The sequence below is a fragment of the Chrysemys picta genome, chromosome 1, assembly GCF_011386835.1.
Source record: "Chrysemys picta bellii isolate R12L10 chromosome 1, ASM1138683v2, whole genome shotgun sequence".
Lineage (NCBI taxonomy): Eukaryota > Metazoa > Chordata > Testudines > Emydidae > Chrysemys > Chrysemys picta.
This window is the reverse complement of record NC_088791.1, coordinates 218457598-218474810: the sequence shown is the minus strand read 5'-3', so window position 1 is coordinate 218474810 and position 17213 is coordinate 218457598. Positions and strand designations below refer to the sequence as shown.

Below are 17213 nucleotides of genomic sequence, written 5' to 3'. Positions count from 1 at the left end.
CCTAATCATTAAATGTAATCAGCAAGAAAGTAGTTTCTTTTTAAGAACGGCGGTTGCAGATTCTTTCCTATTGCTAGGCACTTGTGTGTCAATTATGGTTTTTATCTTAAACCCAGTATCCTGTTTACATAAATAAGAAAATAATATTGTTTGTTGCCTACTTTGAAAGTAACTGTTGTACAAGGTGTCTTGTCTTTGGGGTATTATGCTGCCTTTTCTTAAACATTCATGCCACGAATAGCTCCAAAATTTTCTGATAGCTTACATTTTGTCATTAAGTTGTAAATTTTTAAGTCTCCTTTTAATGAAATCATAATACAGAGGTCTCTTATTTAACCCAGCAGTTTTTTTTATTTTTTTCATGGATGTAGATACATTACAAAATGTGCATGCTCATGAATAATAGCAACTGTTTCCTCGAGTAGGCTGTGGGATTTGATTCATGGAGCCCTTCCCACATTGAAGACTGAGACTAGAATATCATACCACTAGTAATGGGGACCTGGCCTGGGCTTATCCTGTTAAGATTCTGCTGCTGCTATCAGAATGCTGGGCTCAGACTGATGTTATTTTTCGGTTGATGGGATCTTCTTAGCACTATCTTTTCCAGGTGATCCTGCAGATTGTAGAGGAGACCTGATGACCCATATTTTCCAGTCCTGCCATTATGAAGATCTGACTCGTATGGAGCACTCAACAGCTCCCCCTGAAGATATTTCTGTTAATGGGAGGTAAGTTGACTGGAAATCTAAATTTGCAGAAAGAGTAATGGGGAGCTTTTTGTGATCTGGATAGGGGGAGCAGTAGGTCTGAGCTTGGGTTTGCAAGATGGTAAATAGTAAATGCAGAATGAAATCCAAGTTGAGGGAAATCAGAAAATGCAAGTGGCAGACTAGACTTAGAAGGAGAAGTAGAGGGACTTGGATGGAAGATGGCCAAAATTTCATGGGGCATGAACAGTACCTTTTTTAAAAATTGTTTTAATTCTTCTGTCAGAGTTCGAATGCTTTATTTATATTTACATAATACAGTTAACATAATTTCATCACATTTAATATTCTTATCTCAGAAGGCTCACATATAGCCTTTCAGAGCGGTACAAAAATAGGTAAACCATGCTGATAAATGGGAATGCAACAATTAAAATGCCATCAAAAAGCTTGCATTTTCATAGATTCCAACCAAAAAAGTTGCATAAAAGGAGAAATGTGATTGCAAAATGTAAACTTAAAGACTCTGTTCCTTCATACATGTGTGTGAGTTGAACTGGGTGAAATTTTTTCAGCAAAAATTTTTCAGGGCTGAATAACTATTCATGAATTTTGGTTGAATTCAGCAAATCATTTTGGCCGGGGAAAAAAATGAAAAAAAGTTTTGGAAATATGACCAAAATATTAATGATTTGCTCAGCTCTACATCTGAGTAAGTAGTCTGACTGATTTCAGTAAGGTTATACACATCCGTAAGTGTTTTCAGTCTGGGGCCTAAATTACTAACAACATAGATTAAAGTTATTTCAAAAAATAAGGAAAACCGTGACCTTTTAAATACAAAGAACCACATTAACATAACAAACTCACTAGAGGAAAACACTTTTCTTGAAGGGTAAATTACAAATCTAACATGAAAACTGAGTTGAGCCCAGAAATACAGTATGTACTGAATGCACTCACTAACCAGGCTGTAACATGAACAGGGCCCAGTATATTCCAAAATCCTGGAATCCACTCCTTCCTCGGCAAAACTGTTCCAAAATCTAATCATTCATTTTTAAAGTGTTTCTAGCCCTTGTGTGAAAAAAACATTTTCGAGGGGTTTTTTGCAAAGCATAAATTGGTATAATGTTTTTGTCCTAATATTAGCTCAGAGGTGTGAACTGCCCATTCATTTCAATGAGAAGTTAATTCTTGAGGCCTAGAAATAATTTCAATATCAGCATTAGTTATATGCTGATTATTTTAGCAGAAACAACCAGCTAATAGTGAAAAAAAGTAAATGCCTCCCATTTCCTGTGTAGATTGCTCCTTGCGGGATTGGGGCCTGCAAGATTACTAGGAAGATAGTGAATACACAAAAAGAACAGGAGTACTTGTGGCACCTTAGAGACTAACAAATTTATTAGAGCATAAGCTTTCGTGGGCTACAGCCCACTTCTTCGGCTGCATATAGAGTGAAACATATATTGAGGAGATATATATATACACACATACAGAGAGCATGAACAGGTGGGAGTTGTCTTACCAACTCTGAGAGGCCAATTAAGTAAGAGAAAAAAAAACTTTTGAAGTGATAATCAAGATAGCTCAGTACAGACAGTTTGATAAGAAGTGTGAGAATACTTACAAGGGGAGATAGATTCAATGTTTGTAATGGCTCAGCCATTTCCAGTCCTTATTCAATCCTGAGTTGATTGTATCTAGTTTGCATATCAATTCCAGCTCAGCAGTCTCTCCTTGGTGTCTGTTTTTGAAGTTTTTCTGTTGTAAGATAGCCACCCGCAGGTCTGTCATTGAATGGCCAGACAGTAAGGTGCCACCAGACTCCTTGTTGTTTTTGTTCTCCCACTGGTTTCTGAGTATTATGATTCCTGATGTCAGATTTGTGTCCATTAATTCTTTTGCGTAATGACTGTCCAGTTTGGCCAATGTACATGGCAGATGGACATTGCTGGCACATGATGGCATATATCACATTGGTAGATGTGCAGGTGAACGAGCCCCTGATGGTATGGCTGATGTGATTAGGCCCTATGATGATGTCACTTGAATAGGTATGTGGACAGAGTTGGCATCTGGCTTTGTTACAAGGATAGGTTCCTCGGTCAGTGGTTTTGTTCAGTGATGTGTGGTTGCTGGTGAGTATTTGCTTTAGGTTGGGGGGTTGTCTGTAAGCGAGGACAGGTCTGTCTCCCAAGATCTGTGAGAGTAAAGGATCATCTTTGAGGATAGGTTGTAGATCTCTGATGATGCGCTGGAGAGGTTTTAGTTGGGGGCTGAAGGTGACAGCTAGTGGTGTTCTGTTATTTTCTTTGTTGGGCCTGTCTTGTAGGAGGTGACTTCTGGGTACTCATCTGGCTCTGTCAATCTGTTTTTTCACTTCAGCAGGTGGGTATTGTAGTTTTAAGAATGCTTGATAGAGATCTTCTAGGTGCTTCACCTTCAAGTACTCCTGTTCTTTTTGCGGATACAGACTAACACGGCTGCTACTCTGAAACCAGTGAATACACAAAGTGCTGACTACGCAAAAAGTAATGTCAAATGCACAAAGTAAACAGGAAAAAAATAGAGAAATATTTTTGCTCTGAGATGGAAAGACAAATAACCACCCAGTTTAATAACAGTAATAAATAAATAAAAATTCAGTCAGAAATGGGATTAAGTTGATTGTAAGAGAACCAACAGCTAATTCAGGGGAGCTGGTCAGGCTTTTAGGTCCTCAACGGTTCTGGATCTATGTTGCTTATTGAAAAAAATATGCCTCAATATCAGTTTTATAAATGTTTTTTTTAAAATTATTAAACAAAATCAAGAAAGCATACAACCAAAGCCAAAGTATTGTTAATATTAAACTACACTAAGAGGAAAGCAATACATCTATCAGATCAATAAATCAACAAATTAGTCTCAGTACTGGATTGGAATTAAATCTTCAAATTAAATCATCAGATTAATACAACAAATTATCCTTATGCATTCTAAGAAGGGATCTCTGGCGATAGCTTATAAATAAGGCTATGAGTCTGTCACGGATTCTGTGATTTTACAAGACCTCTGTGACTTCTTGAAAATTCCAATAATTCATCCCTGGGTGGCAGCGGAGCTTGGGCTTCAGCCCCAGGCGGCGGAAGGCTCGGGCTTCTCAATAAATTCATGATTTATTGTTCATTGCCTGCGTCCTGTCCGTGACTTTTAATAAAAATACCCATGCCAAAAATACCCATGCCTTACTTATAAACTCTAATTTAAAGAATTTTATCCAAATTGAATCTATAACTTGGAGCTGGTTAAAGATTTTGCTACTGAAACAATTATTATCTAAAGTCTGAAACACAACCTCAGAGCCACTTTCCAATCTTGTGTGGTGGCTAACCCTTTCCTCACCTTCCTCCAACAGATATTATAAAATGGGCTTTAAAAGAACACCCTGATAAGCAGCAGTTCTACATCTTTTGTTTATCAGTTTACAGCTGACAACTTAAAGTTCCTTAGGGCTTTTAAATACTTATGGTACACGTTAATGAGTATACTTAAGAGACTATGTTTAGGGCTGTTGACATCCGGGGAACTTACTTTCTAGCCCTTTCCCTGTGTAGACACTATAGGTTTTCATATACACCATGCTTTCACACCCTAAAATTACAGAATAAAAGGGCAGGCATGTCTCTTGACTAATAACAACAAAGGAAAGGGGGAAAAAAGGAGGAAACAAGATGCTTAAGATAACAGGAGGTTTGCATGTTCTTTAGCATGTTTAACTCTTTCCCCTCAGTAGTATCTTATTTCTGTTTTAGATAAAGTATTCCTCACAAAGTAGGGGGAAGCAGAAAAAAAGATACAGTTTAATCAATGGGTTATATACAAAATTAGAGGAAATATCTTGACGTAAGCTTAAAATAAGTTACTTTAAGAATCAACCTTGTGTGTGAGCGTGTGGGTGCATGTCCCAAACCAAAGCTCAGTAGTCATACATTGTCCCCAGCTGAACTCTTAAATCAGGGTTCTCTTACTCCAAAACTCAGTTTTTACAGCTAGATAAGTTTCCTATCTTGATTTTTATTTGCTCCCTGAAAAGAGCAACTGAGCCTAATTTATTTAAGTCCATCCATTAGACAAACCTGAGATTTTCCTTTCTTTTAATGCAAATGATTGTCCTCACCTGAACTGATTCTTATCCACCCACACTTCTTTATCTTCTTACCTATAGGAAATGTTTGGAAACTTGCATCTGATGAGTTTTCTTATGCTGGCCACATGCCAATTCATAACTGACACACCTACCATTTAAATTTCAAACAGCAGTTTTGTTGTAAAATCATAACTGGCATCCAGCCTATATGAGGTATAACAAGACTTTCAGGTCCATCAAATATAGTTGCGGATGTTAAGCATTATTTATTATTAGGTGTGGGGGAGAAGACCCTGTTATATATACATTTGGAGTGGATGTGGAAAAAATTGATTTGCCTCTAGCTGGAATGTGGAGTCTAAGTAATATTAGAAAAGTGACTGAGAGAGAGCTGGGTATCAGTTATATAGTGTGGTGAAGCGCTAGTGCAAAGCCTTAATAATACTGGAACTGGATCAGATTCCTGGTCCATCTAATCCAGCATCCTGTCCCCAACAGTGGCCAGCTCTTTGGAAGAAGATACAATAAAAATCTTACATTAGGCAGATGTGGGATAATCTGCTCCCCAGATTAGGTGTCTCCTTAATCACTAATAGTTAGAGATTGATTTAAACCCTGAAGCGTGAGGTTTAACAGTTCTTCCAAAATTTGTTAGCATTAACATATTATCACTCTGGATATTCTTGTCCATAAAAATGTTCAATCCCATTTTGAATCCTGTTTGTGACCTCAACAATATCCTGTGACAAGTTTCATAGTTTAATTATGCATTTTGCAAAAAAAATTTCCTTTTATTGGTTTTGTATTTACCATCTTTTAATTTAAGTGAATACCCCCTTGTTCTTATCAAACACAAGGAACCAGAAGCTCCCAATCTGCCTTCTCTGTATCATTTTATACACTTGTATCATATCCCTCTAATTTATCGGCTTTCTAAGATAACCGATCCAAGTCTTCTACTCTTCATAGGAGAGTTTCCCATGCCCCTAATCATTTTCATAACCCTTCTCTAAACTCCATCTAATTCTGCAATATCTTTCTTGAAATGGGATGACCAATATTGCTGCCAGTACTCTGGGGGAGGCCACACAATTGCTTTAGATAATCATATAGTGTGTTCTGCATCCCATCCCAATCCTTATGTATTCTAACATCTTGTTTGCTTTTCTGATTGCAGCTTCCCAGTGTGTTCATTGAACTGTCCACAAAGACATCAGGTCACTTTCTTGAATTGATACAGTTAATTTAGAACCCTGTAAAGTGTCTTGAGTAGTATAAATTTTCCCTTCAATGTGCATTTACTTTGCATGTACTTGAGTGGTAAATATGTGGAAGATAATATATGAGAAGTTATGATCTCTGGCTGAGCCATGTGGACAATAGAGGGTCTGATCTTCAGCTACAGAAGGAGTCACAGGTCATTTTCTTTGGAATGAAGGATGTCTGTGGCTTTTAGATGAAAGTGAGGTCCGAGATGGTGATCACAAAAGGACAAAACTAAGATTGGTGTTAAGCCTTAACTAAGTATTTCCAGACTGCCTTGCAATTAGAAGGTTATATGTAAAAGAAATATTATCTAGCTTTCAAATGGTTGTTTTCTTGAATTTTTTCATTCCTTGTTTTAAATACAATCATAGCACTCTGAATGATGTGTGAAAACTTACTGAAGCAACTCTATTTACATCAAGTTGTGCAGGAATCCCAGCCCCAGTAATCTCTCTGCTTTGTGGCTCTTAGAAGATGTGCAGGGTTGTTTTTCTTGTAACAAGTAATGATTTCCATGGGATTTGATGGGTATCCTGTGCTTTGAAAATCAGATCATTAATGTAGGTGCCTAAATATGGAATTAGGAAATCATGCTTTAAATACTTATTTTTAATTGGCTATTGTTTCTACTAATTAAAACCTCACACTAGACATTTTAGCAGAATTAAAATGCACACAAGGAACGAGAAAGTGCACATTATACGATGCTATTTAAAACAAACTATCGTGAGAGAACATTATTTTATTTTGAAGCAAGACTCCTGTTGATTTCCTCGAGTATTCAATCTTTATCTATTCCTATTGTAATTTTGCATTGCAGAACTTGACTTAGATCTGAGAGCTACACAACTCCTGAGATAAGTTTTCAGAGAACACCTCTACCTAATGCTGCAGTCAAGAATATATAGTTTTAGATTTAGTTCATTTTTTATTCTTCACTGAAACAGTAACCTTTGAAAATCATTAAGCTTTAACTAACTTGGACAGTTCAGCATTTCTGTTAATCTGTGACAAACTTTCTCTTTTTCAATGACACTTCTTACCAGTGGAAAACAAGTGTCTGAGAAACTGGTGTAGGTTGGAAAAAATAAGGCATGCCTCAAAACTTAAGAAATGCATAAGAGGTTATGGAGACTTTCACCTTTAAATCAGTTATATGAATTGAATAGATAGCGACTGAAAATTCTTGCATCATTCTTCCCTTCCCAACAACCCTTTTGGACCCAAGTTAAGTGAAATGGTGGTTTGTCTAGTGCCAAATTGACTAGTCCTAGTCTATTGTTACATAACCCATCATCCAATGGCCACCTTACTGGAAGTTTGTGATTGCACATTATCATTCAGGTATAATTTGCAAATGCAAATTTGCATTTATACTGCATATGCTCAGATCTACTCACATAAATGGCATTTCAGTTTCCATTATTGTCAATAAGGCTGTTTGCAGGCATGCTCATGTTTAAAGGAAAATAGCTTACAAAAAGAGAGTGGAATGGGAGGTAAAAGAATAGCTTTTTCTGCTGGAGATATTTCAAGTGAAATATTTATGGTAGTTTTTTCATCCTAGTTCAAATTCGTACACTTCAGAGAACTATGAAATGTGGCATGGCAGGTAGGTGGCCTTTGCACATGAGGCCTACGGGATCCAGTGGTGCAATGGGTTAGCACACAGTACTTATAGAAGAGTGCTGCATGGAGTCATGCTGAGGTTGAGAGTTCAAGCCTCACCTGGAGCATCCACTTTCTTTAAGCAAATGGCTTGGACTAGATGACCTCCTGAGGTCCCTACCAACCCTGATATTCTATGACTGGAAATTGATGGTACCTGTTCTCATTATGCCTGCCTCAGCCTTCCTCACAGGCATTAATCTTTTGCATAGGGTGACCAGACGTCCCGATTTTATCGGGACCGTCCCGATATTTCCTTGTTTGTCCCGCGTCCCGACCGACATGCGGTCGGGACAACCGGACAAACAAGGAAATGCCCCGAGCCTCGAGCCCGGAAGTGCTCGCGCCCCCCCCCCCCCCCGCCCCGACTCCGCCCCCTCCTCCCCCGATTGGCTCCCTCCCCGAATCCCCGCCTCTTCCCCGGGCTCACCATTCCCCCTCCCTCCACAAGCGCTGGAGGGAGGCCCGGGAGACGCAGGGGAAGCGCGGGGCCGGGGTGAGTAACAGTCCGGCCTGGCCCAGTGCAGGCAGGACTCAGTTGGGTGGTTGGGAGAGGAGGGGGGCGGCCCGCGGGGCCAGGCGACGGGGGAGGAAGCGGCCATGGCGCTCGGCGGCTCTGGCGCCCCCGAACCCCCCGAGCCGGGGCCTGCAGCAGCGCGTACGCTGGGCCCAGCCCCTGGCTAGGCACGTCTGGGCTGCCCAGCTGGTGCTATCCCGCGGCGGCCCCGGGGCGGAGGCATCGGCAGCCCAGCCCCGTTCGTTCCCCTGCGGGACCCAAGCGGGACGGGGGGGCTGGGGCCTGCTGCCCCCACTCCGGGGCCGCCGCGGGATAGCACCAGCTGGGCAGCAGCCCAGACGCGACTGGCCAGGGGCTGGGCGCAGCGTACGCGCTGCTGGGTCCCCGCAGCAGGCCCCGGCTCGGGGGGTTCGGGGGCGCCAGAGCCGCAGCCGCCAAGTGCCATGGCCGCTTCTTCCCCCGCGGCAGTGGGAGCTGCAGCAGCGGCTGCTCCCGAGTCCCGCTGCCCGGGGGTGAGAACAGCCGCCGCCTGGCCCCGCGGGCCGCCCCCCTCCTCGCCCTACCACCCAACTGAGTCCTGCCTGCAAGGGACCAGGCCGGACTCTCACTCACCCCGGCCCCGCGCTCCCTCTGAGTCTCCCGGGCCTCCCTCCAGCGCTTGCGGAGGAAGGGGTTTTTTTTTTTTTTTTTGGCCCCGCCCCCCACACGTCACACACACACCCCCCCCCCCCCCCCCCCGCGTCCCGATATTTGTCTTTGGTGATCTGGTCACCCTACTTTTGCATGAGTTGTTTCCAATGATGTTTTTTCATATAGTACTTATGCTGGTCCTTACCACTGGCATTAGCAAAAAGTAGAGTGCCAGAAGTGTAAAAATCATTGTGGTTGAAAATATATTTTTAAATCTGTTATTGTCTGAGGAAAATTCTGTTGCTGGAATAGCCTCATCAGACTCCTACTGCACTGGTAAGTACTAATCTGTTTCTGGCACCCTAACACAACGCAGTTGGTCTTATGGTTAAGCTTTTACTTTAATAAAAATAAAGGCAGGCTAGCAGCACCAACTGTGGGGGAGAGGGCTTCCTTCTCCTCCCACCCATCGTAGTTCAGATTTGAATTGGTTATTCCCTTCCCTTCAGAAAGAACCTGTTCATTTTTATTATGGTATGGGGAGAGAGTGCAAGATCAATTCTTAATTGTTGTGTACTTGTTAACATAGTGGCAGGGCCAGATTAATGGAATCTAGGGCCCTGGCACACCACAAAATTAGGGTTCCCCATGGCTCTGTCCCACACTTGAAGTGGCAGCAGAAAATGGAGGGAGGACTTCCTGTTCCAGAGAAGGGCCAGCAGCATGAGCCCACCTGGAGCATCAAAATTCAGAACCAGCTGGGGAAGAGGCCTATTTTTCCATCAATGTCCAACTGTTAAGTTCTGCATACACTGGTGAAAGAACTAGACCCCTTTGTTTGAAAGAAAGTTGATTTTAAGTCGAGTCACGATTATGATTTTTTATGAAGATCCAGAACACTTTTTAAAGACTTTCAGTTAGGCATTAACGCTAGCAAATAGCTTTCTTATGGACCCAAGTCTTAACATTACTGAGAGCAGTTCAAAGCCTACTGATCTACTCTCCGTGTAGATCATCTTTACAAGTGTAAAGTAGCTGGGGAGGGAAAATCTGGTGGCCAGAGCACCTGACTGGTTGTGGGATTTCTCTTCCTAGCTCTGTTAGAAGTTATTTACCCTCTCGGTACTTGAGTCTCCTCATCTGTTAAATAGGGATAATACTTCCCTATTCCATGGGTAAGGAGTGATGTTTAATATATTGCTGTAAGCACTGAGATGCTTTATAGAAGAGCATAGTAGTAATATAAACATTGGTAAAAATTAAGAAATTGTTCCATTCCTGTGGCAGGGAAACTGTTGCCTGTCCTCTCCTCTTCAATGTAGGGTCAGGACCTTTGGATCCTTTCTGCCTCCCATAGGCCTTCTCACCTAGCCACAAGAGAGAACTTGTTTTGTATCTTTACCTCTGCTGCTATCACACCACAGAAACCTGTTCCTTTATTGTCTCTCAGATCTGATCATGCTTTTTCCTCTTCCCTCCACAGCAGAGTCCCTATCACAAGTTCAGATACCGTAGGATTTTATCCCATGCTTCTAAGTAGATGCTACCCTATACGAATAACTTCTACAAAGATAAGCAACCACCCTGTATTAGATGTTACGTCCTTTAGTAACATAATATGATTTTGTGTAGTATGAATAGGATAAGCATATCTCCCTGTGAAACAGCAATGTTTGTATTTTCAAGGCCTGTGCAGGCATTTGTCAGTTTAAAAACAAAAAATGTTGTAACCCCCTCCACACTGGCCACCTGAGGTGGGAAATTGATGACTGTTTCAAAGAATGCATGTTTGCCTCCTTCGCACAACATAATATCATCTGTCCAGGCTTCCTTCCCATTAATCATTCATCTAGCTTTCTTGAAAGTAGAGTTGAATCATAGGGGCACAAAGCAACAGAGAAGGGGATTGTTTGAGCGAGATGAGAGCAGCCTTTTAATCTTGCTATATACACTGAAGTGTCATTCTAGAAAAATTGCCCTGCATAGCCTCATCCTTGTGATAGATGTCATAGTTTTTTCTCTATGAAAATCAGGTCACCCTACCACAAATACTGCAGTGGGATGTGGTGACTCTTAGAAGTGTTGCCACATATTTTTCATACGTGTCGCAAACCAAACAGCAGAGTTGGCTTAGTCTTAGTTTTCAAAGTGATACTCTAGAGCAAGAGCAAATAAAATACTTAAATGAGGGTTAATACACACAAATACAAACTGGGCAAAAAAAGAGGGGAATAGGAATGGGGCATAATTTCCCACCAATAATCAAATCTTTATATAGATCTTGCACTTGAGAGCTTCTTGCTTAAGTCTTTTCTACCTTACTTGAAACTCCTGCATCTCTTAGACCAGCGCACTATATTGGTACTAGAATTGCCATTCTGCAGAGCAGGAATTGTAGCATCCTCAATTCGCCACAGCTCACCTAAACAAGCAATAATGTCTGCTTGTAGGCAGAAGGTAAGTCACTCATTCTTAGCTGGGGCCCCTGTTACCTTCCCTCGTTCTACTTGTAAAGTTGTATTACCTTAACTAAAGGTGTGACTTAAAGTGCTGCAGAGCAGATACAAGGACAAACTAAACTGCTGTACACCGATTTTAAACTGATGTAAGTTTCCATAGACTTAAGCTATGTCCACACTGCAGATTAGGTAGGTATAAATTACGTTGCTCAGGGATGTAAATAAGCCATGCCCGGAGTGACATAAATTACACTAACCTAAGCACCAGTGTGGACAGCGCTATGTCAGCAGGAGAGCTTCTGCTGCTGACATTACCACCAGCCCCTGCAAGCTGTAGCTAAGTTGATGGGAGAGTTCTCTCCCATCAGCTTAGAGCGGTGGTGCTCGACCAGGGGTACATGTATCCTTTAGGGTAGGCAGAGGTCTTCCACTGGGTACGTCAATTCATCTAGATATTTGCCTAGTTTTACAACAGGCTAAGCACTAGCAAAGTCAGTATAAGCTAAAATTTCATACTATGACTTGTTCATACTGCTCTGTATAGTACCACTGAAATGCAAGTACAATATTTATATGCCAATTGATTTACTTATAATATGGAAAAATGAGAAAGGAAGCAGTTTTTCAGTAAGGGTGCTATGACACTTTTGTATTTTTATGTCTTATTTTGTAAGCAAACAGTCTTTAAGTTAGGTGAAACTTGGAGGTACCCAACACAAATCAGACTCCTGAAAAGGCTACATAGTCTGGAAAGGTTGAGAGCCCCTGCCTAAGAGCATCCACACTAGCAGCACTGCCCTGGCATAGCTGCTGTGCTGTAAGCACTGTAGCATAGTCAAAGACCTTGGCTATACTTGCGAGTTACAGCGCTGTAAAGGCATTTGCAGCACTGTATCTCCGTGGTTGCAGTACTGCATGTACTCCACCTCTCTGAGAGGAATAGCAAGTATTGCGCTGCCGCTGCGGCGCCAGTGTGGCCGCCCAATGCGCTGTGAATGGCCTCCAGAATTATTCAGCAGTATCCAACAATGCCTGTCTAGCCACTCTGGTCATCAGTTCAAACTCTACTGCCCTGGCCTCAGGTAACCAACCATGTGACTGACCCTTTACATTCCCCGGGAATTTTACATACCCATTACATTCCCCGGGAATTTTCTGTTTGCTCAGCCCATCAGCAAAGCTTTCCATGTGACCATGCCTCCATGCACCAAGCGAGCCCCAGCATGGAGCAATGGCGAGTTGCTGGACCTCATCAGTGTTTGGGGGGAGGAAGCTGTACAGTCCCAGCTGTGCTCCAGCCATAGGAATTACGATACCTTAGGGAAGGTATCAAAGGACATGATGGAAAGGGGCCATGACCGGGACGCCCTGCAGTGCAGGATTAAAGTGAAGGAGCTGCGGAGTGCCTACCGCAAAGCCCGCAACGCAAACGGCCACTTGGGTGCTCCCCCCGCGACCTGCCGATTCTACAAAGAGCTGGATGCGATACTTGGGGTTAACCCCACCTCCACTCCGAGCACCATCATGGACACTTCAGAGCCGGTGTTGGGGGGGGGGGGAGGAGGAGGAGGAAAATGGGAGTGATGGTGGTGGGCTGGATGGAGACACCCCAGAATCCCTGGAGCCATGCAGCCAGGAGCTCTATCAAGCCAGGAGGAAGGTAGCCAATCGCAGCGGCCGGTACTTGGTGGAGGACAAACAGAAAAGCAGGTTCCTGGTAAGTGGGTTTGTTTGTTTTTTTCCGGGAAGGAATTTTTTCAGTGCGGGCTCTTTGAGAAAGGAGGGTTAGGCATGCATGCCTAGATGCGGAATAGTGCATTGATGTGGTTATCACATCGTGGTAATCGGCCTCGGTAATCTCCTTGAATGTCTCATCCAGAACATGTGCAATGTGCTTGCGCAGGTTTATCGGGAGAGCCACCGTGGTCCTTGTCCCAGCCAGGCTAACGTGTCCGCGCCACTGTGCCGCGAGGGGCGGGGGGACCATTGCTGCACACAGGCAAGCTGCATATGGGCCAGGGCGGAAGCCGCATTGCAGTAGAAGACCCTCCCTTGCTTCCCAGGTTACCCTCAGCAGCGAGATATCGTCCAGGGCGAACTCCTGTGGAAAATGTTGGGACAGTGTTCAGTGTAGGTGCCCCCCCGAAGCTGTTGGCTCTCCCCAAGGCACAGAAACCCAGAGGACAGTGCAGCCCTGAAACAATCAGTCCCCCTTACTCACCATTTTGAGGCTCCCGTGGGATGTGTGCGCTCTGTTTCGGACGGGAAAAATTATGCTATTGTGTACACCCTGTGTGTTTTTCTACTCCTTAAGTGCGGGGGGAATCATTACTCTGTCTGGTATAAATAATGCTGCCTCTGTTAAATGTTGCATTTTGCCTATACAGCTGCATCAAGCTTGAGACCTCAGCCACCCCTCTCCTCGCCTGCTAAGAGACTGCAAAGACTCAGGAAGAGACCGCGAAAAAGCAAAGAAGACATGCTGCAAGAAGTGATGCGGCATGAGAAATAAGAAAGCACAGAACTGGAGGGAGAGAGAGAAAGCAGGATCCGCCAGGAAAATGCAGCGCACTGGCGGCAAAGCACCGCGCACCGGCAGCAAAGCACTGATAGGCTCATAAGCATCCTAGAGCGCCAAGCAGATGCTATCCAGGAGCTAGTAGCCATGCAGAAAGAGGAGCAGTACCGCAAACGCCACCTCCCCCCCCACAGCCCTTGTCCCAAAACTCTTTCCGTTATGCCCCAGTCTCACCTCCAACCCACTTTCCCCAACTTCCGTGTTCTTCACGCCACCCGCTGCCTCCAACACCAGTATCTTCACCACCCAGCCCTGAAAACCATGACCCTTACCCTCTGCACTCAACCCCCATCACCATGCCGTATAGCTGTGCTGAAGTGCAGCACTCACTGCACAGCACACCAGACAGGACATACGCGAATCTGTGATTGTACTGTTCCCCACTCCACCCCCTTATTTATTGAAAAGAAACATTTTTTTTCTTTTCAATAAATGGATTCTTTGGCTTTGAAAACATTCTTTATTATTGCATAAAGTAAAAGACTCTTTAGTCCAGGAAATAAAGAGGCACTGCAAGTCTACTTGTCTGCTAAGCAAACACTGATTCCTAAAGATTTGAACTACTGCACTTCACTCCCGTGCAAGGCACCAGATATCACTGCTGGTTTTCAGCCTCAAACTGCTCCCTCAAGGCATCCCTAATCCTTGCAGCCCCGCGGTGGGCCCCTGTAATAGCCCTGCTCTCTGGCTGTGCAAATTCAGCCTCCAGGTGTTGAACCTCAGAGGTCCATGCTTGAGTGACGCTTTTACCCTTCCCTTCACAAATATTATGGAGGGCACAGCATGTGGATATAATGGCGGGGATGCTGTTTTCGGCCAAGTCCAGCTTCCCATACAGAGATCGCCAGCAGGCCTTTAAATGGCCAAAGGCACACTCCACAGTCATTCAGCACTGGCTCAGCCTGTAATTGAACCGTTCCTTGCTGCTGTCAAGGCTCCCTGTGCAGGGTTTCATGAGCCACAGCATTAACAGGTAAGCGGGATCTCCAAGGATCACAATGGGCATTTCAACTTCCCCTACTGTGATCTTCCGCTCTGGGAAAAAAGTCCCGGCCTGCATCTTCCTGAACAGCAAAGTGTTCCGAAAGCTGCGTGCATCATGCACCTTTCTGGGCCAGCCTGTGTTAATGTCAATGAAACACCCACGGTTATCCACAAGCGCTTGGAGAACCATAGAGAAATACCCCTTCCGATTAACGTACTTGGATCCTAGGTGGGGTGGTGCCAGAATAGGAATGTGCATCCCATCTATTGCTCCTCCACAGTTAGGGAACCCCATTTGTGCAAAGCTATCCACTATTTCCTGCATGTTACCCAGAGTCACGGTTCTTCTGAGTAGGATGCGATTAATGGCCGTGCAAACTTGCATCAACACAATTCCAACGGTCGACCTTCCCACTCCAAACTGGTTTGCGACCGACCGGTAGCTGTCTGGAATTGCCAGCTTCCAGATTGCAATAGCCACCCGCTTCTCCACTGGCAGGGCAGCCTTCTATCTTGTGTCCTTGCGCCGCAGGGTGGGGGCGAGCTCCTCACACAGTCCCATGAAAATGGCTTTTCTCATCTGAAAGTTCTGCAGCCACTGCTCGTCATCCCAGACTTCCATGATGATGTGATCCCACCACTCAGTGCTTGTTTCCCGAGCCCAAAAGCGGTGTTCCACGGTGCTGAGCATGTCTGTGAATGCCACAAGCAATTTCATGTCATACGCGTTACGTGGCTCGATAGCATAGTCTGACTCCTCACCCTCACTTTGGATCTTAAGGAATAGTTCGACAGCCAAACGTGACGTGCTGGCGAGACTCGTCAGCATATGCCTCAGCAGTTCAGACTCCATTTTCCGCAGACAGATCACGCTGCACAGAAACCGTTGAAAGATGGTGCCAAATGTGGACAGAAACAAAGGGATTTCTGGGATGCGAAGTGATGCATCAGGACAGGACCCAGAATCCCCCACACCCACGCCTCCTTCCCACAACCCATGGCGCCAGAATGGGAAAAGGTGCTCTGTGGGATAGGTGCCCATCATGCTCCACTCCCAATAGCGCTGCAATTGCCGCAAATGTGGCCACGACAGTGCACTGGCCAACTGTCAGTGTGGACAGACTGCAGCACTTTCCCTACTCAGCTGCCCAAAGTCAGGTTTAAGTCACAGCACTGTACATCTGCAAGTGTAGCCAAGGCCAGAGTCAAAGTTGCAGCAGTTCACATATGCTTCTGTTAACCTAGGCGCCATCATGCGATGCGGGGTATACCAGTGGTGGTCCTCCACCGACAAATGTGCTTCTGTTGCTGTCGGCTGTGGCTATAGGCTGGATTATGGCACTATAGCTATACCCGCATCATCCACCACTGGCCTAAATCTCTGCATTGTAGTTTTAATTAAAGTTTTGCCACTCTGCCCGTCAGGACACCTGCAGCTTCCCCTCCCTGTCTAGCACTCAGTGCGCACCAAGAAAAGAAGTGTTACTGCGTCTGCGGCTCGGCCAGGCGGCCACGTACCCTGGGCGCAGCCGCTTCTCTGGCCTTGGGCGCCGCCCTCACACGCTGTTGGGCAAAGATTCCCCCTCCCCGGCCGACCTGTGCCTATAAGGTTCCCTAGCGGCCCCTGCGCAGTCCCCTCGAGCGCTGCGGGTTCGCGGGCCCGTACACGGCAGAGCCCCACGGAGCCTCCGCCTGAGCGCCCGCCGCTCTCCCACCCCTTCGTCGCGGCGTTGCCGACCCCGCCGCGCGGGGCCGCATCTCGCGCCCCAGGAAGTTCTCCCGCCAGAGTCGCAGGGAGACTACACCGCGCTGGGGGTGGGGGGAATTGCACGACAGCTCCCAGCATGCTCTGCTCCTGCGTGGTCCAACCTGATGGGACCCGTGAGCTGCGTCATCCGCACAGCATGCTGGGAACGGCAGTCCCCATCTCTGGGCTGGCGGGAGCCGCGCCGAGGGTCCCCAGCCGCCCAGGTCCCTGGTGGAAATGAGTGTGTATCACGTGGCTGGGAGAGCTGCGCGGTGATTGGCTGCGGGCGGGGCCGGCACAAGCGCTTCCGGTGTCTCTGGTTCGGACGGCGACGGCAGGCTGCTTGTTTGGATGCTGCCGTCACATCATGGCGACGCGCGGAGCCGAAGCAGCGCGCGGAGGAGGCAGTAGCAACAGCACTGTAGGGTCCGGACGGAGCCGGCGCCATAGCCTGGGGCAGCGGGAGGAGGCGGCGGTGGCAGCGCGGGGCAGCCCTGAGGTAACGGCCCGCTGCGCGCG

At 45.4% G+C, this 17213-nt stretch overlaps 1 protein-coding gene across 2 annotated transcripts in view; it reads left to right on the top strand.

The window, feature by feature from the left end:
- The first annotated feature begins 16577 nt into the window (after positions 1 to 16577).
- TXLNG (taxilin gamma) overlaps positions 16578 to 17213 on the top strand; it is a 47068-nt gene continuing 46432 nt past the window's right edge. Inside the window, exon 1 of one of the 2 annotated variants that reach the window (XM_005287846.4) lies at positions 16578 to 17193. In XM_005287846.4, coding sequence (XP_005287903.2) covers positions 17062 to 17193 — 132 coding nt within the window. In that variant the 5' untranslated portion in view covers positions 16578 to 17061. The remainder of the gene's footprint in view (positions 17194 to 17213) is intronic. The other variant, XM_042840193.2, reaches the window with a different exon arrangement.